General features: G+C 63.2%; 2 protein-coding genes across 2 annotated transcripts; one reads left to right on the top strand and one right to left on the bottom strand.

Moving 5' to 3' along the window:
- Positions 1 to 3,081: 3,081 nt before the first annotated feature.
- Positions 3,082 to 8,256, top strand: CS (citrate synthase). The gene is made up of 9 exons (XM_065419218.1): positions 3,082 to 3,164; positions 3,946 to 4,011; positions 4,099 to 4,230; positions 4,424 to 4,612; positions 5,521 to 5,720; positions 6,097 to 6,226; positions 6,312 to 6,413; positions 6,509 to 6,718; positions 6,978 to 8,256. The coding sequence occupies exons 1-9, from the start codon at positions 3,162 to 3,164 to the stop codon at positions 7,146 to 7,148; spliced, it is 1,203 nt and encodes a 400-aa protein (XP_065275290.1). The 5' UTR covers positions 3,082 to 3,161; the 3' UTR covers positions 7,149 to 8,256.
- A 5,014-nt stretch (positions 8,257 to 13,270) lies between these two features.
- On the bottom strand, positions 13,271 to 20,925 carry COQ10A (coenzyme Q10A). The gene is made up of 5 exons (XM_065419565.1): positions 20,846 to 20,925; positions 14,716 to 14,877; positions 14,205 to 14,397; positions 13,972 to 14,073; positions 13,271 to 13,438 (listed from the first exon to the last, which is right to left on the bottom strand). The coding sequence occupies exons 1-5, from the start codon at positions 20,923 to 20,925 to the stop codon at positions 13,271 to 13,273; spliced, it is 705 nt and encodes a 234-aa protein (XP_065275637.1).
- Between the last annotated feature and the right edge of the window lie 709 nt (positions 20,926 to 21,634).

A 21,634-nucleotide genomic window follows, 5' to 3' on the forward strand; every position in this document is an offset into this window, starting at 1 on the left:
TGACCCACCACATGGTCTCAATATCTGCTTCAGCGTGGGGTTTCTGGAAGCATCCCGAAGCGCTGCTTCTCTTCCCTGGGGTTCTCTTGGGCCCGAGAGCAGATACGCTCCTGAGGCAGGTTCCCACCCTCTCTTGCCTTGGAGAGGACAAACCTTGGTGGGTGACTCAGTAAGCGGCACTCACCGCCCCAGGGCAGGCTCTTTCACATGCAGAAAGAGCTGGGCTGGCTACAAGGGAAAACATGCTAGACTAGTTAGGCTGGGAAAATGCCACTCTCTCTCTTCCCCCCCCCCCCCCCCCCCCAAGCCAGCCATAAGGCCTGGCTTCCTGTTCTCAGTAGCCATCCCCTGACGCGCCTCACCAGAGCAGGAGTGTTGAGTCTGAAAGCTCTGCTCTCGGAGCGATTGTGGGGCAGCGTTCTGGCCGCTGTGCTGGAGGAGCTCGCGATCCGTGGTCCCTTCTGGTCTTGGAATCTATGAATCCGACTCGGCTCCTCCTTGGAATTTATCTTCCGCCTCCCTGGATCCCAGGTGGCTCCAGTTTTCCATATTGTTTCTTTAACCTCTGTGTGACCGTTCCTGTGTGCTGTGACGCAGCTGCTGTTTTCCACCCCAGAAGTGGCTCCCTCTTAGGGCAAGTCTACACTAAAACGCTGCATCGGCGCGCGTGCCGACAGGAGAGAGCTCTCCGGCGGCATAGTGAAGCCACCTCCCCAAGAGGCGGTAGCTATGGCAAGGGGAGAAGCCCTCCCAGCCACATAGTGCTGGCTACACGGGGCGGGGGGTAGGCGTGTACAGCGACATTGCTCGGGGGGGGGGAGTGTGGATTTTTCACACCCCCGAATGACGGAGTTATGCTGATGTAGGTCTGTAGCCTAGACCTTAGTGGCCGCTGATGTTCTCCTGTGTCGGTTTCTAAAGCCCTTGGACCCCCTTTTGCACACAAGGTTTGATGTGCATGTTGAGACGTTTGCATAGCTGGGATCATTCCCCTGTTCCCTGCAGCTAAACACATCCCCCGACTAGCTGTTCCTGGCCGTTTTCCTTGCACCGCTTGAGGCGAGCAGGATGTTCCAAACCATTGAAGGAGGGAACAGTAGAAGCCGTCCTGAGCAGAATCCCAAACTAGCCCATTGTGTACAGAACAAATAACCAGGTTTTTGTTCCCCGGCCACTTGCACAGAGAACAAAGCTTGTGCCAGGATTTTGGCATTGCCGGGCCAACTCGAAACACTCTTGCTTGTGTGGGGGGCCGCACTGAAGTTCTGGGTTTGCAACAAGAACTCCGACTCCAGCAGCAGCCCCGAACCTGTCCGCTTAGCGCTTCCCGGATGAGCGGGACGTGCGCGGTTGTCAGTAAAAGCGGCCTGGCCCTTCTGGGAGGGCTACGAACTCCAGCGGAACAAAGGCCCTGATTGACCTTCTGTCAGCGGGTCTCCGCCGTCGTGCCCACAAAGAATTGCAAAGCACGTTCTATGGACTGGCTGGCAAGTGCCGGCTGTACCTGCAAATCCCAAGTGCTCTAGCGTACAGCTGAGGGTACAAAACGGCAGGTCACCTCTGGGATCCCGCCCGGGGCAGGCTTTCCAGAAAAAAGGACCCCTCCTTCCCCAGGCATGATCTTCCAATAGCAGCAGCACAAACCCATTGCTGTATAGCTGAAAACTACCACCACCCCCACAAGAAAGGGGGGGGGGCGCGTTACTAGTGACTCAATGTCCTAGCATCTCATTAGCCAGCTCCCAAATGTAACTAGCCTTGTGTTGGGGGCCACTTTGTGTCATTTAAAGGCAGCGTTTCAGTCCCCGAGTGACGTGCTCCGAGGGTAAACAGCAGCTTCCGGAAAGATTTTTATTTTTCTCCATAAGCATGTCTGCATTTTACTGAACCCAGGGGACGTTCTGCTAACTGGGCCCTACGCGGGCAATGGGCAGCCCTGAGCTCGGGGGCTCGGCTGTTACACTCCAGCGCTAAAGGACTCAGCCGGTCTCTCTCTCTCTGATCCCATCGCTGGGGATGCAGCCTGCCGGTATTCAAGGCCGCTCACCCAGCAGGATTGGCTGGCTCCGAACCTACACGGTGCCCTCCCCCAGCCCTGCCTACGCCAAGCCAGGAATGACTCATGCTGCTCTCTCAGCTGTAACTGACAGGAACAATCCCGCTCTTGCCAAGCGTTGTGCGGATGCCACTGCCGCGCCAATGGGGGTGTGGTAGGGGCATGCCCGTAACTGGAGAGAGTGACCGAATCAACCACGCTCCCGACGGAGTGAGAGGTGGAAGCAGCTTTCCTGGGGCGTGATCTGCACAAAGCAAAAGGAAATGCCCCGTTTCCTCCTGGCCTGGCGTCGCTGACCCAGAGAGAGGAGGCGGCGGAATTTAAATGTGTTTTCTTTGTCCGGTGCACCCACCTCCTGGACAAACTGCTCTGGCTCCAATAACTCCCCGAACTGGAGCTTTGCTTCCACATTCCCAATCAGTGACCTGGTCAAAGCTGTGCTGTCTGGTTCACCTGCTTGCAGCAGAGGGAAATATTGGGATGGGGGTGGGGGGGAGGGGGCGTGAGGACACCCTGGTATGATTGTTTCCCTGCTGGTGTCAGCCGGGTGATGTTGACCTGCCTAGTGTAACACTGACATAGGCTGTGGATCTTGTGCTCCATGTCACTGCCAGGCTAACGTGTAAGAGGCCCCCCCCCCTCTCTTTGCAGAATGCACCATGTATCTTCTTTGCTGCCCGACACGCCAGCTCTACTTCCACGGTAAGTAGAGACCTCTGCCTCTCGCCTCGGGGGGGTGCATGTCCCTGGCTTCTCCAGTCCAGCGGCTCCAGTGCTGCTCATGTCCTCACCCCAAAGGGAAACCACCCCAGAGCCGCCATTCAAATCCCGTCGCTGTCTGGCCTCCTTCGGAGGGATTTCTGTGCAACGCAAACCAGAGACCCTAACGGGCTCCAAGGTACCCTCCCTCCAAAGCAGTGCTGGGGTTGGCGATGCTAAGCTCCGCCGTGGGGCAGTGCTGCCCCTCACCAGCTCTCTTGTTTCTCCCCCCGACATACAGAACCTGAAAGACGTCCTGGCCAACTTGGTTCCCAAGGAGCAGTCGAGAATCAAGAGCTTCAGGCAGCAATATGGCAACACAGTCATCGGGCAAGTCACTGTGGAGATGGTGAGTGCGGCCGGCGCGGGTCGGCTCATGCGGTCTCAGTTGAGTTGGGGCTGGCGCTGGGCTGTGTGGACCCCTTGTTCTCTCCCTCACCCTAGAGGGAGTGGCCTTTACCCATAAACCCTGCGCCAGACAGCCAGCCTAGCCCAGTGCCGCCCCGTCTCGGCAGGCTCCCTTTCTTCCTGGATGGGCCCGCTGGGGTGTCTAATCTGGTGCTCCGCCCTGGCCGTGGCCAATAGCTGCTTCTAAGCCGTGTGGAAGCCCCCTTGGGTCGCAGTGGCCCCGATGCACTGCTCTGGGCTGGGCACTCTGCTGGTGGTCGCTTTGCGCCTGGAAATCGAGGTGCGATCGCTGTGTCCTTAGCGAGCACAGCATGAGCCAGGGCGTTACCCAGGCAGGGTATGGAAATGGGACGGTGGTAGCCCAGAGGCCTGCCCTGGTTCATACGGCGCAGCCTGGCAGCTCCACAGAGAGGTGGCTGGGGCCGTAACACAGCTGGGCTTGCGGGGTTGAGATCCAACCATGGGTGCTGCCGGAGACCCAGCCAGGGGGTTCAAAGCAGCCCTGGGATCCCCGTGGAGCAGCAGCTCTCCCTGCACCGGTCCCGCAGGGCCAGTGTTCAGGGGAGAGCAGAGCTGTGGCGGCCGGTGAAATCCGCGCTGGTGCCGAGAGGGGCCGCTCTGCTCCCCGACAGCGGGGAGATGACTCTGAGTGCAGCAAGCAAACTCCTGCCATTAGCGCCCGCTGAACCCCGCTAACTGCCTCCTGGCTCTGTCCCTTCCAGGTGTACGGCGGGATGAGAGGCATGAAGGGGTTAATATACGAGACCTCTGTCCTGGACCCCGATGAGGTAAGGCCTTCGCCGTCCCCCCACCGCCCCCTCCCAGGCCGCCCCCTCTCCTCAGAGACTGATTCCCTTCTCCACCCTTCTCTCCAGGGCATCCGCTTCCGCGGGTACAGCATCCCCGAGTGCCAGAAGCTGCTGCCCAAAGCCCCCGGAGGGGAGGAGCCCCTGCCTGAGGGCCTCTTCTGGCTGCTGCTGACCGGAGACATCCCCACTCAGGAACAGGTGAGGCGGGGGGGCTCTGCCCGTGGCTCTGGGCTCTGTGACTTAAGCCCCGATCTCTCGTGGCCTCGCCAATGCTGCCGCAGCCTGTTCTCCGCTCCTGGCCTGGCCCGCCAGCCCCGGTGGGGGCAGGCAGCCTGCGCCCCCAGCCCCTTGGTGCTCCCCGGCTAACCCCGTGTGGTGTTTCCTCCCTCAGGTGAGCTGGGTCTCTCAAGAGTGGGCCAAGAGGGCGGCTCTGCCCTCCCACGTGGTGACCATGCTGGACAACTTCCCCACCAACCTGCACCCTATGTCCCAGCTCAGCGCCGCCATCACCGCCCTCAACAGCGAGAGCAGCTTCGCCCGGGCCTACTCCGAGGGCATCAGCCGGGCCAAGTACTGGGAGGTAGGGGGCTAGGCCTGTGAGCTGTGCCGGGATGCGCCCCAGCTGGGCACCCTGCTGCCCACGTTGGGCCATGGAGAGCGTCTGGCCTGCAGCCGGCGAGAGCCGACCTCCCGACACCAGCGGCTGGAAGCTGCAGCGTGGGTGGGTCTGGGGAAAGGGCACGGCTGGCTCTGCCGCTGACTCCCTCTGGGGCCTTGTCCGAGTCACGTTCCCCTCTGCCTCAGTTTGCCCACCTGTACAATGGGGCTAGTGCTGGGCTGGAGGACGGAGCAACGCTTGCACAGGGCCGGCTGCACCCGTCCTTGTAAGGCAGCCGAGCTGGTTTCCTCTCGGCCCAACCCCCTGGCATCAGAGCGGAGAATCTCTAGCCTCTGGGTGTGTAGCGGTGTATTATCTGGAGCCCGTGCCGGAGGGACGCCGGCTGTCTGGGCGGGTGAGTCTGTGGCTTCTCCTCCTCACTGCCCTCCAGTAGCTTTCCCTGCCCGTTACCGTCCGTCCGAATTACCCAATTTCCCCTGCACCTGGCATGGTTGGCACCTCCCCTCCCCCAGCCTACGGATGGGTAAAGCGAGCCGCTCGCCCAGGGTGGTGCGGTCAGGGGCCTGGTTCTCCATTTCCTGCTCAGAGCACTGGGACGTGTCGGGATTTAACCCCCCGCTATAGACACGGGCTGTTGCGTCACTGAAACGCAGCCACCTCTGGGGTGGGACAAGGCAGCCTTCAAACAGCAGCCCCTGTGCGCAGCCGGGACGGCGCACGGTCTCTCGGCTCCGCACGCTCCCGTTTGCTCGCGTGGCCCGAGGACGCTGGGCAGGCCAGGAGCAAAGCGGGAGGAGCCTGGGGGTCCCTGGCCGAGCCGGGCTCCTGCTGCCCTTGGTGAGCAGCCCGCCTTCTCCCCATCCCCGCAGTTCATCTACGAGGACTCCATGGACCTGATCGCCAAGCTGCCTTGCATCGCCGCCAAGATCTACCGCAACCTGTACCGCGAGGGCAGCAGCATCGGGGCCATCGACCCCAGCCTGGACTGGTCCCATAACTTCACCAACATGCTGGGCTACAGTGACCCCCAGTTCATCGAGCTCATGCGGCTCTACCTCACCATCCACAGGTGCGAACCGGGGGCCAGGAGGGGCTGCGGCTGGGAGCGAGGTTGGCGTGGGGGCCGCCCTGGGGAGAGGCAGGAGCGGGAGGCCGGAACTCCAGAGCCCTGTAAACAGGGCAGAGGGGAGCCCTGCCCCGGTTGGCCGAGCTCAGGCAGGTCGGGCTCTGAGCCCCCCGCAGTTCAGCGCAGGCCGGGGTGGAACTGGGGCGGGGTTCTGAAGGCTGCAGCTGCTTTCCAGGGGAGCTGGATCCAGCCCCCCCATCCCACAGCAGCCCCCCACCCTGAGAGAAGCTGCTCCCTGAATTGGCCGGGCGGGCTGGCAGCCCCCCAGCTCAGGCAGTAGGTCGGCTGCCGCCCTCTGCTAACCATCTCCTCCCTGCAGTGATCACGAAGGCGGGAACGTCAGCGCCCACACCAGCCACCTGGTGGGCAGCGCCCTCTCCGACCCGTACCTCGCCTTCGCCGCGGCCATGAACGGCCTGGCCGGGCCGCTGCACGGCCTCGCCAATCAGGTAGGGGTCGCGTGGCCTGCGTGGTGGGGGGTGGGGAGAGGGGGACACGGTCCCGGCCTCACCCCCGTGTCCTCTCTCGGCGTAGGAGGTGCTGGTGTGGCTGACGAACCTGCAGAAGGAGCTGGGCCAGGACGTGCCTGATGAGAAGCTGCGAGATTTCATCTGGAACACGCTGAACTCCGGCCGGGTGAGTCCCCCTGGGCCGCGGGAGCAGTGCTGAGTCTGGGCGACTACCCCCCCTGTCCCCCATCTGCGCTAATCCCAGGCCTCCTGTCGCCGCAGGTGGTCCCCGGCTACGGCCACGCCGTGCTGAGGAAGACGGACCCCCGCTACACCTGCCAGCGGGAGTTCGCCCTCAAGCACCTCCCCAAGGACCCCATGTTCAAACTGGTGGCGCAGCTCTACAAGATCGTCCCCAACGTGCTCCTGGAGCAGGGCAAGGCCAAGAACCCCTGGCCCAACGTGGATGCGCACAGCGGGGTGCTGCTGCAGGTAAGGTGCCAGCCCCCTCGGGGCTGCTGGTGAGGGGCGGGACCCCCCCCCGAGCCCTGCTCTGCCCTGGCCCCTCCAGCTCGCCCTCCCCGGGCTCAGCAGTTGAGACTCTGAGCCCCCCGTGGCCCCAGACACACCCTGGCATTGGGAGCCAGCCCAGCCCAGCCGCTCCCAGGGCCCGAGCATCTCCCAGGCCCAGATCCTGGGGGCTGCTGGGCACTGGCCTAACCCCCCCGCCCCGCTCCTCTCCCCTCTGCAGTATTACGGCATGAAGGAGATGAATTACTACACGGTGCTGTTCGGCGTCTCGCGGGCCCTGGGCGTCCTGGCCCAGCTCATCTGGAGCCGGGCGCTCGGCTTCCCGCTGGAGAGACCCAAGTCCATGAGCACGGACGGCCTCATGCAGCTCGTGGGCTTCAAATCGGGTTAAAGGAAGGGATGGGATTGGGGGGGGGGGGAGAGCTCGCTTGCCAGCTGTCCAGGGGCCGTTTAAAGAGACAGTACACCTTTTCCCTTCCAAGGGCCTCGGCCAGCCGCTAGAATTAAACCTTTCTCTGAGGCACTGACCATAAGTTTCAGGTTATTTATGGTGTAAATTAAGATTAAAACAATCAGCCCCCTTCCTATCTCCCCCAATCTGCCCGCCGCCCTTAGCGGCACCTCTGTTAAACTCCTGAGCCAACCAGAGCCCAGCCACTCCCCCCCTCCCCCCGCACGGCTTTCTAGGCCAGCCCGCTCTAGCCCCCCGGCCAGGAGAGGAGGGTCCTTTCCCAATCATGTACCGTGCTGAGTGCTGCCTTGTCCATGTTGCAGCCCCATAGCCAGACAAGCGCCTAGGCCCAGATCAAACCTGCTCGCTTAGCCCTGAGAGGGGGGTTGGTGTGTGAACGCTTGAATCGCTTCCTTTGCCTTGGTCCTCCTCTCCTGCCACCTTGAGTCGGGGGCCGGAGCATCTCTGGGCTTTTCCTCCTCCCGGGGCAGGGCCTGGGGCACCCTTGCTGTACACCAGGGGCATGGACCCTTTCTCATCCCACCCCCCTGTAAGTCTCCCCCTAGGGACTTCCCTGGCTCGCTGCTGCAGGGGCATTGCTGTCTGAGACTCGGCTCCTTGCTCCCAGCAGGGGCCAGGCCTTCCCCTGAGCCCCACTGCTACCTAGGGGGAGAGTGGGGCAGGGGAGGGGAAAGGCTTCCCCAGGAACGTCTGCGCTTAGGCTTTCCCTCGGCGTGGCGTCCGGGCCAGAGCCGTGGGGCTGCGGGGGGTAGCCCGGCCGAGCGAGGACGTGATTTCCTGGGCAGCAGGCAGTAGCTGCGGGGCTGTGCTGCTAGCCACCTTTTTGAGCAGTTGCAGTGCAAAAGTGACCCTGGCTCCTGCCCTTTCTCCCGAGGAAGGACACGATACACTCCTCCCCCGCCCCGGTTCTGTGTGTGTTTGTGTGAATGCCCGTGTCCCCTAACCGCCCCCGGGGCGCCGGGCGGGTTCCGGCCGTGGCCTGGCGCAGCCTGCGGGCGGCTCTGTACAAAATGCAAAATAAATGTTTTTATTAACAAAACTGCTTCCCCGGTGTGTCAGAGGCGCCAGCGGGCAGGATGCCGCCCCGGCCTGGCCATGGGGGGGGCGCACTGCTGGGGAGGGGCCCTGGGGTTTGGATCCTCAGCTGAGGGGTGATTTCCCCAAGTGGTTCTGGGCCTTGGGCCATGCACAGCTGGTGGTATCTCCTGCAGGGCAGCAGCCAGGCCCGAGTAGCGCTGTGAGCCCCCCTCGTGCCAGCAACCTCATGGTCTAGGTGCCGTTTCCCACATGTCCACACGAGGGCGCCATTATCCTTCCCCAGGCTCTGGGTCCCTCTGAATGGGGCGGGGGCTGCGGGGAAGGTCCCGGAAGCTGGCCCCGGCCGAGAACAGCGTAGGCCTGGCATTAGGGCCTGGAAGTTAGGAGCTCAAACACTGCCCCAGTGCCCGGCAGCCAGGGCAGGCTGCTAACCCGGGGGGTGGAACTGACCTCCCCTGCCAGTCGCTGCTTTGGGCTGAGGGCCGGAGCAGCCCCTGCAGCCCGGCTCTGACTCCCAGCCACGTGAGCAGTGCCCTGTTGCTCCACCCTGGGGCTTTCCCGGCCTGCCCTGCAGGGCAGTGGGGGGCTGGGGAGGGAGCTGGGCCCAGGGAGCCGGTGCCACCTCTCCAGCCCTGCGGGGGGGGGGGCTTCTGTCCCCCAGGGACCCCCAGCCAGCTTTTCACAGCTGCAAAAGCCCCTACTGCTGTTCCCACAACCCACCTGTTTCCCTGCTTCCCTACCTGCAGGGGCCGGGACTCTTCCCAGGGGCCTGCCCCCGAACCCACGTGAAGCTGCCCCAGCCCATGTGAAACGGGCGCGCTCGCCCAGCATGGGATGGAACACGAGCATCTGGGCCCGGCTCTCCCTGGGTTGGGCCTGGAAAGCCACAGTCCGGGCCTGCTGCCAGGGGCCAGTGCTTTCCCCAGCCCCCGCTCCGTGCCCCCAACGGGCACTGCGCCAATGATGCTGGAACAATGTTCCCAGAAGGTTCCTGTAACTAGAGCCTGTGGGGCTGGGGGTGAGCCGGGGCCGGGTGATGCCAGGAGAGCCGACCCCCCCAGTACGAAAGTCCGGCAGCTGTGGCCGTGTCCGGCATTTCAGAGGGCAGAGCCCAAGCTCTGTCTGCTGCTGGAGCAGCCCCCACTCCCCATCATCCCAGCTTGGAGGGAGGCGCCCCAGGGGTCATGGCATTTCAGACCCTTGTGAGGCCTGGGGCCAGGCTGCCGCGACCCCCAGCTGCTCCCCAGCCCTTTCTCCTGCCTTGGCCTGCATGAGCCTCTCCTACTATCCCGCAGCAACAGCCCCAGTGCCGGGCTTGAGCAGCGATAAATCAGCCTTGGGCTGGGATTTAATGCAGCACGACTGGGCTGGGGCGTGTGCACCAGGCCGGGGCCTGAGCTGGGGGAATTGCATGCAGGGGGGCTGTGTTGCATTTGTCCCGGCTGCCAGCTTGTCTCCGTTTCCCCTCGTGGCGAACGAGGGCCGAGGCCCCGCACGTGGGCTCAGCTTTCCATGGCGGCAGGAGCCCGCCCGCCATGGCTCCGGCTTGCGGCAGACCCCGTTGTTGGATCAGTCGTGCTCGGACCCCACTGGGGCTGGGGAGCAGCCTGCCGGCGCCAACACAGGACGAGCCTGCGCTGAGAGCCTGGGCAGACCCACAGCCCAGAAGTGGCACCCCCCCCAGGGTTGGATTTGCACCCAGGGCTGAGCCCTGCTGGGGGGCTGCCCTGGCTCCTTCCCCCAGCATGCTTTGCTGCAGCCAGCCCTTTAAAGCCGGGCAAGCCAACCAGCAGCCGTCCTACGGGGGCACCTCCAGCTGGTGAGGGCCGGGGCAGCCGCCACCAGGGCAGCGAGCACACGCTAAGGAACGAGACCATGAAGCCAGCCCGTGGCGCTGTGTGAGGTGGGTGCAGGGATCAGCACAGCTGTGGCTAGCGAGGGGGGTGGGACCAGGAGGGGCTGGCCCAGTCTCCCTGGGGGCCAGGGCCTGCACTTACCCATCTCCCAGAGGGCAGAGACACTGGTGCTTGGAGAACCACAGGGAAAGGCCTGAGGCTGGCGTGGCTGCAGGACAGACAGCACAGTCATGAGTGGGCGTCTGGGACGTGCCCTGCTGTGCAGCGGGTGCCCAGGGCCAGGGCATGCTGGGCATGAGGGCAGATGTGGTGCAGCGCCAGGGGCAGCTATGCTGAGCGGAAAGGTCCTGGCCGGCCAGCGAGCCCAGGCCCACAGGGCGGGCCCCACGTACCCCCTGCCCCGAGTCCAGCTGAGAAATACCCCAGCCCAGGTGGCCCGCAGAAGCCAACCTCTCGGGTGACACTGACCCGCAGAACCCAGCCCCGGAGCCGCCGCAGACACCCTGAAGGAGGCAGCGAGCCCGCTTGCCAAATGCTTTTTATTGGCCTAAAAAACCCACTTCTCTGGGCAGGAAATTTCGACAGAGTCTCTCGGCTGGAGACAAAACTCCCACGCGAGTGCACGGAGGAGGTGGCTGCGTCCCAGCTCTGAGATGGAGGCTGGGGGGGGTGGTGTTCCCCCCTCACCCCTGCAGCAGATTGCTCCCCCCCCCCATGTGCGTTTCTCTCAGTGAGCCGGCAGAGGGCAGCCTGGGGGTCAGGCTGAGAAGGGAGCAGGCGGAAGGCACCGTACAGAGCAGGGCCCAGCTGCAGCCCCCACTCAACATCTCCTGGGCCCTGGAGACGGGGGAAGCGGGTGGGGGAGCCCGGCTGGAAGCAAAGGGTTAAGGGCAGGGATTCAGGCCAGAGGCCTGGAGCAGACGCGGCGTTCACAGCCGGCCCAGCGCTCGGATGTGGGTGGCAGGTGGCCCCCGGCAGGGGAAGCCACGCTGCTGGCGACAGATGCCCAGCGGTGCCAGTGCCCCGGGCTACCCCCCAGTTCTGGAGACAGGTCCCCTCAGAGGCCATTCAAGCCATTACTGTGGTAACGACTCCCATGCCATGGGCGTTGCCCAGCCTGGCTGGCTGCCAGCCCCACTAGGCTTTCGGGCTGAACGAGATGCAGGGCCCAACCGCCCCCTTCCATCACCGCTGTGACCCACACGCTGCCTGCTCAGCCTCCCGTCGCCACCTCCCCCCAGAGCTGCAGGGGGAAGCTCTGAACACGCTCTGCAGTGGCACGCCCCGGGCGGTCTCTGCGCCCAGCCTCTCGTGCGAGGGCAGCGTGCAGCAGCCGGGATCCCTCCCCCACTCGGTGCAGTTACAGCGGTGCAAACCCAGTGCAGCCGGCCTGGGGCTGGCGGGTCTTGTATGTAACGCCGGCTCCTTTGCACAGCAGGAGGGGCCGGGGCGCAGAGTCTGCGGCCAAGCAGGCCGCAAGGCACTGGGCCTGGGTGCTTGGCGCTGGGATGTGGGGCGAGGGAGAGAGCCAGGCTCTGCTCCCCACTAGCGGGCAGCTCCCATGGGGACACGGGTTGGCTGTGGATCGGGCCACACTTTGAGCGAAGGGTGACGGGGCCCTTTCTAGGCAGGCTCCAGCCCCCAGCGCTGCAGGCTCCAGGGCCTCCCTCCGCTGGCGGAGGACAATGGGGCTCTGTTCACTTATCTCCCGCCGCGTTCGCTGAGCCAGCCACGGGGCACGCTCCCCAGACAGCGCTGCTGTGTGCCTGGGCGAGGAGGGGGGGAGCAGCGGTGTTCTCACCCCTCCCTGCCCTGCTCACAGCACGGCTGGGGGGCTGGCCAAGGAGGGCTCCGCTGTGGGGCCCCAGCCCCTGGGACCTTGCTCCCCCCACCTAAAGCCTTCCACTACCAGCCGGAGGGGAACCCCCCCCAGACGCTTCTCCAGCTCGTGCTGACACCCCCCGGGCTTCTGGGAGCTTTGGAGGGGAGGTTCCCCCCTCCCAGAAGCGGGAGGGGAGGCTCCAGCATCTGGGACTCTGCGTCAGTGCGTGGAAAATCAGCCTCCAGCCTTCCATTGCCAGGGCTTCCCTAGGGCCGGGTGCCCAGTGGGCATCACTTCTGCCCCCCACCCCATGGAGCCTCCGGGCCACCTCCATCCTGGGTCACTCAGACAGGCTTTATTTCCTGCCCACGGGGCTCTCCCAAGGGAGACGGGGGCCAGGAGCCGGCAGCCCCGCTGCCAGCGCTGTGGGGGCCTGGCTGTGGCCGTGCCATCTCCCTCTCCAACGAGGGCCCGGGGAGCGCTCCCTCCATGCAGGGCGAGCTCAGCGAGATCCCACCTGCAGGGCTGGTGGAGCAGCTGCCCGAGTCCCATGCTGCCCTCCGGGCACTTGCCCCATGCCCTGCCCTGTCCTGCCCGCTCATTCCCACCTTCTGCCAGGGGCGCCAACCAGGCAGTGCCCCCGCCCCTTTCCGCAGGCCCCGCATAATGTGACACTTCCTCTCGGTGCTCGCTTCCAGATCGAACGCAGCTCCCCTCTCGCTCCCACGCAGCCACTGTAACGCTGGCTAGGCGCCCTTCTCTGCGCTCAGCACCCCTGGGACGGGGAGAAGGTTCGGATCCGTTTCCCACACCCCGCCCCCGACCGCAGCTAGGCGAGCCGAGACCCCGATCGTCCAGTCCACGTGCACACTGCCTCGGCCCCGCCCGGGGGAAAGGCAGTCCGACCAAGGGGGGGCTGGCCCACGCAGCCCTGCTGGTTTCTGCCGTAAGGGCAGCACAGGGGGAAAGACGAGAATTGCTGGCGATCAGGAAGGGGCAGGGACCGCTCTTCCCTGCTTGGAGGGATGTTAAACAAGACCCCGCCCCCAAAATAAAATAAGTTTAAAATAAAATTAGCTACAAAAATATGGAGCCGGGCGGGCCGGTGCGGTTCGTCTGTGCGAGACGGCAGGCGGGGGCCGCTCCGGGGCAGCCAGACCCAGCCGCTCCGGGTACGTCCCCGTTCTCGACACACCGGGCCAGCAGATAAATTAGAGAGACCGTCAGGAGAGGTGAAATCAAATAAATAGTTAAAAAGGCGGGGGCAGGGCGTCCGAGCGCCTCCCGCCGCCCCGGCACAGTCTGCACGTGCGGCCCCGACCCCCTCACGTTTGGTGAACTTCGTGAAACATGAGCTCCCGGGGGATGCGCGTCTCCGGGCCGAAGTTCTTGGCCGCCCGCCGCTCGAAAGCTGCCACCATCTGCTTGACCACCTCGTCGAAGAAGACCGTGGCAAGCTGCGAGTGCAGCAGGGAGCGGAACTCGAAGGAGATCTGGGGAGGAGAGAGAGATGAGGGGCTGGCAGAGCAGGGCAGGCCGGGCCAGAGCCCCCCCTGGACAAAGGGCAGCGGGACGGGGCTGCCCCGTTCCACAATGTCCAGCGGGGAACCTGCCCTCCTCGGCAGCACGCAGCGAATAGTCACCTCCACACAAACCCCGCGGCCCACTGGGGAAACTGAGGCCGAGAGAGAGGCTCACGCAGCAAGTCACTGACAGAGCCAGGAGGAGAACCCAGGAGTCCTGACTCCCAGGCCCCGCCTCTCAGACAAATGTGCCCAGGTGGAACATTTGCTCCTGCTTCTCTCTCCCTCGAGACACGAACAGCAGTCGCTGAGGGCAGCATTTCGCCCCCTGCTTACCTCCTCCTCGAGGCTAATGACCTGGGGACAGGTACTTCTAACACCATGGGCTGGCTGGTCGGCAGCCACCTCTCCGGTCCATCCCCAGTGGATTCACCGCGGGGACGACTCCACGTGGCGACTGGGTGCTTCGGGGAATGGGAGAGGGCAGGCTGGGGGGGGCTTACCGAGAAATCCACCGTGCAGGTGCGGGGGTAGCCTGGGATGCCCGGGCTGAAGCGCCAGCTGGTCTCCAGGTGGTTGAAGAGCCTCCCGTCAGTGCAGATGGCCTGAGAAGGGATAGCAGGAGCGTCAGTCGAGGGGCTTTGCTACCAGAGCGCTGGGAAGCCAGGCTCCCTGGGGGGGCTGAGCGCTCCCACCCCGCACATTCCCCCACCCTGAGAATCCCTGGCAGCCTCACCTTGACCAGGTGCGGGCGCACCAAGGTGACGATGGAGGTGTATCTCTCCAGCACGGGCGGGAAGCCCACTTCCAGCTGAGCCTTCACGTGGCCCGTGCGCTTAGAGACCACCACCGACTTCTTGCACCAGGGGACAAAGTGCTTGTAGTCATCCACGTTGGACACCACCTCGTACATTTCCTGCATGGAGTACCTGCCGGGGGGGGAGACGCCTGTGCTGACTCGGTGCTGCCGTCCTGCAGGCACAGGGCAGCTCGGGGACGGGCTAGGGAACCGGGCACCTCCACCACCATCCATGCCCCCCCCTGCACGTGCAATGAGTTTCATGGGTCTCAATCCGGTTCGCACTGCCCACGTCACGTCACAGACAGGTCGAGGCTTGACCGAGGCCTGGAGACCAAACTCCCCTTTTGCCACCAGCGCTGGGGCAAGCAGGGGAAGGACGCAGCATGCTGGAGCGTGCAGGGAAAGCCCCATCCCCCTCTGGGGGAACACAGCCAATGCCACTTACCCTATAATCCTCCTCTCCGAATACTCCTTCCTTTTGTTGGTGAAAGGCCCCGTGAGGTTGATGAACGTCCGGCTGTGCGGGCTGCAGGGGCCCCAGTCCAGGCTGTTTATTGCCCAAGGCACGCGGCTCAGCAGAATCCCGCAGACAGACACGGCCCTGCAACTGGAAACGGGTCGGGGTTAGCAGAGACCGACCGGCGCCCGCCTGGCCAGGCAGAGGAAGGGAGCTAGGTGCTACTCCCCTTCAAGAGGTCACCTGAGGCTGAGACTAGCTAGGCCCAAAGCCACTAAAGCAGAGTGGGGCTGCGGGAGACAAAGGCAGCGAAACACCCTCCCCAGCCAGGACGAGGCAATTCCCTCTCGCATGCCAATCCCGTTCCTCTGGGGATCTATCGGCCCCTACGTGCTGTATGGCCATGCTGCGATCGCTTCACTGCTCCCATGCGGCCACCGCTGGGTTGGGACCTGGCAGCGGTTTAGTGACGCAGCAACTCTACCGACCAGTTTGTGGCAGGGAGCGACGCCGACTCCCGTATCACAGTGAAGGTGCCGCTGACACCTGCTCCCACCAAGGGGATGTTTAATGAGCTACTCCTGGGGGAATCCTGCGCCACTGCACGTGCGCAGAATTTATGGCCCCCGCAGATTTCTTTGCTTCCCCGCAGAAAAATTACTTTCTGATAGGGAAGCAAAGGGAGGCCACAAGAGCAGTCATGTGACCCTCCTCATCAGTATGTTTCAGGTGCCCAGGACAGCCGACAGAGAGGTAAATCACTGTGAGGCAGTGGGCAAGACTGGGGAAGACCCGTCTGGTGGCTCCTACCCTGCGCCGGGCTCAGCTGCTAGTCCTGTCTGGGCTGTGGAGGACGGGACTTCCTCTGCCCCTGCACGGCATCCGGAGCCGTGTCGGACCCACCCCCAGATTTCTCCCCCAGCTGGTAGGAAGCTCTGCAACGCCCCCCCCCCCCCTCACTTCCTGTACCCATTGCTCCTGAATTGCAGGGGGAGGGATCACTTTTCAGGGAGCTGCTCCCCCATCCGTCTAACACCCATGCATCCAAACCCCCTCATACCCAGACCCTCCCGCTGAGCCTCACCCCCCTCACACCCAGAACCCCCCCAACGATGAGCCCCACTCCCCCTGCACCTGGACCACCCCCCCGCACCTGGATCCCTATTGTACCAACCCCACCCCCTCAGCATCTGGACCCCACTACTGAGTCCCCCACACCCAGACCCCCTGACAAGCTCTATCCCCACCATACCCAGACCCCCCCGCTGAGCACCAGCCACCTTCACCTGGACCCCCCTGCAGAGTTCCATTACCACTGCACCCAGAGACCCCCAACAAGCCCCTGTGCAACCAGATCCTCCTGCACCTGAACCCCCACTGAGCCACATGCACCCAGATTGCCCCACACAGAACCCTCTCAACCCACATCTGGATCCCCCCACACTGTGCCCCTCCACACTTGGATCCCGCCTTGCTGTGCCTGCCGGCCCACACCTGGTGCACCTGGCACAGAGGGTCAGGACCCTGGGGTGTTTCTGGGGCAGGCCCAGTCCTTGCGCTGTCTGGGTTGGGTGCAGCCTCATCGCTGAGTCCGCGTCCCGGGGGGAAGCTGAACAGTGATCTCCCACCTCCGTGCAGCCAGTGGCCTGTGCTCCCCAAGGCCATGCTGGAGCCTCCACATTTATTTGACAAATAAAACTGGCAGAATTTTGCAGAATTTTAAATTTTTTTGGCGCAGAATGCCCTCAGCAGGAACGAGCACAAATGACCCAGACCTGAGCTTTGAAGTCTGATCATCTGACAGACAGCACCGGGCGGGGGCCCTGGGATCAGCCCGGTCTCTGAGGGGAGAGCGCCCCCCTGCTCCCTCACTCACCCTGCTCCCTGCAGCACAGCGCCGCAACGGGGTCAGACCTGGCTCGGGGGGGAGCTTGCTCCCACTACCTCACTGGCCAGCAGTTCATGGCCCCAAACAAGCCCCTCATGGTAGGGCAGGGCGAGCGGCTGGCGGGCAGGGCTGGCTCTCCTGCGGGCAGGGCGGGCGGCTGGCGGGCAGGGCGGGCGGCTGGCGGGCAGGGCGGGCGGCTGGCGGGCAGGGCGGGCTCTCCTGCGGGCAGGGCGGGCGCTCAGACACAGTGGCAGTTTACATCACCTCCTGCTTGTGCTCACTCAGATCTTTGTGGAGGCAGCTGGGGAGGGCAGCGAGGGCGACCCTGACCTTCTCCTCCCTGCTGCAGATCACCTGCTGCTGAGTCAAGAGGCAGGCGGCCCCTCCCCTGTGCCCAGCGGCCTTATGCAACAGCTGCCATTAGACCCGCCCACCAGGAGGGCAGCTCAGAGCAGGAGGAGGAGAGGTTCATTCACAGGACCAGCAGTCAGCTGAGCCGCGGAAGGCCAATGAGTGGCAAGTCCTTGGAGCCGGGCACCAGACGGGAGAGGAGGGCCCGGTGCCACCGGGAAGGGCCCGCTCTGAGGCACAGGGACCACGCTTGCCCCATCTCCTTAGTCAGGGTGGCTGGTGAAACACATGGCACCCTGCTGAGCTCTGCCCCCCGCTGCCCTCCTCCGCATCAATATGGGGCGAACACGGGCACCGATGCAGGGGCCGAGGGTATCTGGATTTCTTGAGAAGGGGGGTGGCAGGGAAGCAATGTGCCACCCTAGCAGGTTTCCTCCGCTCTCCGCAGGCCCTGTAATAACACCCTGCTGCACCAGTGACCCATCGGTGCATAACCATACCCGGCGGCTATGCTGCCAAGCAGAGAGTTCGGGAGGAGGAGCGGGAGCCAGCGTCCTGGCAGGATGTCTCAAGGCCCAGAGGCTTGGTTTGCCCTGCCCTGCCTGGACGTTAGCAATCCCTGGCGCTTTCCGAAAGAGCAGCGACTGGCCAAGATTTCCTCTCGGCTCCACAGCCCTGGCTGCTGCTTCCCATCCCCAGCGTGGCCGCCTTTCAGCGGTCTACAGCCGCTCTGGTAGCTTTGGACGAAAGGCGCTCTGGAAAAATTGGGTCATTGACAGTAACTGTGGGCTGGTTAGGAGCAATTTATGCTGGGTTCTGTGGGTTCTTCTCCACGGCGGGTCAGCGTTTTCTCCGATTGATAGATGGGGAAACTGAGGTACTGACTGAAAACAGGACTTATCTGCCAAGGTCACCAGCCTGTCAGAGGCAGAGCTCACTACCCAGGTCATGCTTCTAATTCCCTTGTATCCCATTCGGAGTTTGTCCTCTGGACCTCGCCCCCTGATGAAATTTCAGCTGGTGCTTTTGTTCCTTGATCCTCAGAGCCTGGTACGCCAACCACAGACAAGAGAAGAATCACAAACACAGAAGGGAAGCCAGCAACATGTGACCGCTCTCCTGCAAACAGTCCAGAGGCGGTGAACGGCCCTCCCGTTGGAATGTTTGTGCACGCCGGGAGCGGGCTTCCGCTCGTTTCACTGGCAGGCTGGGGGTCTGACCCACCCTTTGAGCTGCGCTGGTGGCGTGGTTGGCCTCCCACGACAGCCTGGACAGACGGTTGATCTCCCACAACCCCCGAGTCAGCGTCGACGATCCAGAGTGCGACGGCAAACGCTCCCCCTTCTTCGCCACTTGACCCTGGCGCTGGAGGCAGCAGGCGGCACTTACGTGCAAGCCAGCAACGGAACATTCAGTGACTATACCCAGCTGGGGAGACTGAGGCACAGGGCGGCAATGCGACTTGCCCACAGCCAGGAATAGAACCCAGGAGTTCCTGATTCCCAACCCGCAGTACAGACTGGTCGGGTTTTATCCCATTGGTTCAATGCCAACAAAATAAACAAGAAGTCCTGAAGTTCCCAATCCCCCAGCGAGCTTCCAATTCGGCTGGAAGGGTGGGAATTGGACATTATAACAACACTAGGAACGAGAGGCAACTTCCTTCCAACACTCCGGCAGCTTCCACCCAGCACAATCAGGGGGTCGCGTTCCATCGTCACTGGAAACTTTCCACTCAGGCTGTTCACTTACATATATTTATAGATGCATCTGAAAACGGGTCACTCACGCTCTTCCCCAGAGGCACCAGGAGAGGGGAAAGGTCTTTCTTTTCCAGTGTGCTGCGGCCACTCCAGGGTCAGACAGCCCCATGCCCCCTCTCCTTCCAGCGCAGAGGAAAGTGCAAAGGACGTTGCTGGTGGTTCAGATTCGGTAACGCAGCTGAGATCTCCATGAGCCTAGAGGTCGCCTGGGCCCCCTCAGCCCTGCCTGAGTGGATGGACAGGCAGGCTCTCCAGGGGACGGACTCCAAGTTCTGTGCCTGACACTGTGCAGCAGCGGACAAGAAGAATTCAGGCAGCAAAGAGCACAGCCTTCAGCTGGGAGTGCTTTGCCAGCCCTCCCATATTGCGTCTCAAAGCAAAACACACTCAAGAATTGCCTGCGAGATGTTATTTATTCTGAGCTAGGTGCTGGGCAGATGCAGAGGAGAGGGCTGCTGCCCTGAGGAACATGGCATCTCTTATCCCCAACACGTCAGTGAGGAGCAGGCACCCGGGCTCCATTTCAAAGCTGGGCACAACGCCACTTCAACTCTCTCGGCTCCGCGCTCTGGGAGCGTCCCATGTGCTAACGGAGGCATCTGAACTCCAAAAGCACCTCGGTTATACCCAAGCTGTTGATTTTTTTTGCTCCCACCTGCCAAGACGCAGGACTGCTCTGACGGCCTGATGCATTGCTGACAGACCAATGCATTGCAGCAACTTCCTGGCATGGCACCTCCCACCAGAGGTCATCGCTGGAGGAGGTGCGAGCCCTCAAAACTTCCAGGCCTTTCGAAAGGGACGACATTCATTCTCAAAGCCTGGGCAAGAGGTGACATTTAATTCAGATCATCAAGTCGAGTGAACATCGTGTTTTCCGACTGAAGAGAGACTTTTACAAACCGCCATCTCCGGCAATCGCCCTTTAACTAGCACCTGATCGCAGGTCTGCACCCATGTGTTTGGAAATTCGCAAAGGAGGTCAGCTGCTGTACCTGGATCCTATTTCCTCTTCCTGCAAAGCATGACACTCCCTGGAAAGCTCTTTACATGTTATCATAACATCTTCCGTTGCTAAAGAAACCAGCACCCACCTCCCCTCCCCGAAGGGTAACCCTAAAGGCCTGCTGCTGTCCAGCAAACCGCAGGAGCTAGGGCTGGGCGCATCCTTGCTTCAGTGATGCTAGATCCCATTTAGATGCAGCAAGTTTTACTAAGCCAGTGGTTGCCCGTGCGTGGTCCATGGATCCCCCATGGTCTATCAAGCCCTTGAGCTAGTCTTCAGCCAGCTAAGGCAGTTTCCTGGGGTGTTGCCAAGGGTCTGCAGCCAGCTAGCTGCTCACATCTGGTTCTTTGGTTCCAGGTGCTAAATTCCATTGAAAGAAGCGAAGTATCCGGGAAGAATTCCCCTCGCATCACCGCTTCCTACGGACAATCACTGAAGTTGCCATAGGGACGTCGTGCGGCTGGGAGCAGAGCTGTCCACAAGACCATCTCTCTGGCAATAGGTGTGGGGGCCGGATCCCCGAAACGTAAACCACCAACTTCCCTGCCGCAGCCAACCCAGCCTGAGCCCCCCATGCCGTGAGCGGCCCTGGCCGGGTCCCCACTGCCTCTTCCGCTGCACCCAATGCTGCATACAAGTGTCCCCCTCCCTTAGGCCCCCTCTCTGGGTCCCTCCCCCCCAGAAACCCCTTCTTAGGGCCCTGATCCCCATGGCCCCACCCCCAGAGACCTCCCCCTCTGGATCGCTGCCCCCAAAGACCCGCTCTCTGCCCCCATGGCCCCTCCCCCCAGAGGGGGAGGTCTCTGGGCCACTCCCCCCAGAGACCCCCCCTCTCTGCCCCATGACCCCTCCCCCCAGAGACCCCCTCTTAGGGCCCTGGCCCCCATGGCTCCTCCCCCAGACACCCCCCCTCTCTGCCCCCATGGCCCCTCCCCCCAGAGGGGGAGGTCTCTGGGCCACTCCCCCCAGAGACCCCCCCCTCTCTGCCCCCATGACCCCTCCCCCCAGAGACCCCCTCTTAGGGCCCTGGCCCCCATGGCTCCTCCCCCAGACACCCCCCCTCTCTGCCCCCATGGCCCCCTCCCCCCGGCGGCCCGCGGGCCCGCTCACCTGCCAGGCGGGGGCGCGCCCGGCCGCAGCCCCTGGCGCGCCCCCAGCCGCAGCACCGCGCGCAGCCGCCTGGCCGCCATGGGGGAGGGGTCCGGGCTCCGCGCTCCGTCCGCCGCAAACACCGGCTCCGCCGCGCTGAACTCCCCCTCCCCCGTCACACACAACGTCACGCGTCACTATAGAGCCCACCGCGTCACAGACAGGGGGCGGGGCGAGAAGGCGAAGGGAGCAGGGCGGGAGCTGGGAGGACAGGGCTGTCCCGGGGCCGTGGTGCATCATGGGGGTTGTAGTTTCCGGCGTCGTGACGTCCTGGGCGCTTGCGCTCCGCCGCCCGGGGCATCATGGGGATTGTAGTCCCACCGCCCTGAGGTGCCATTGGCGTTATAGCGACGGCCCAGGTGCCTGATGGGAATTGTAGTCCATCTGGCAGGCAGGGCGGGGCCTGTGATCAAGACAGCCAGCAGCTGGGGGCTGATGGGCTGCAAAGTGACCTCATGCCGTGCTGCAGCATGTCATAGCATGACACAGTCACATCATCGCCCCGTGATGCATCACGCTGCCGCATCCTCCCATGGCCCCGGGGCCCCGCTGCGTCATGCCCCCACACGTCATCGCCCCGTGCCATGCTGGGACACAGCAGCACATGCTCATACGCCATCCTGACCTCACACCATGCCGTGTGACATCATCGTGCTGCAACATGACATCCTAGAATCATAGACTATCAGGGTTGGAAGGGACCTCGGGAGGTCATCTAGTCCATAGAACTGAGCATAAAATTATCACAGC

Source organism: Emys orbicularis, chromosome 19, assembly GCF_028017835.1.
Source record: "Emys orbicularis isolate rEmyOrb1 chromosome 19, rEmyOrb1.hap1, whole genome shotgun sequence".
In the NCBI taxonomy this organism is placed as follows: domain Eukaryota; kingdom Metazoa; phylum Chordata; order Testudines; family Emydidae; genus Emys; species Emys orbicularis.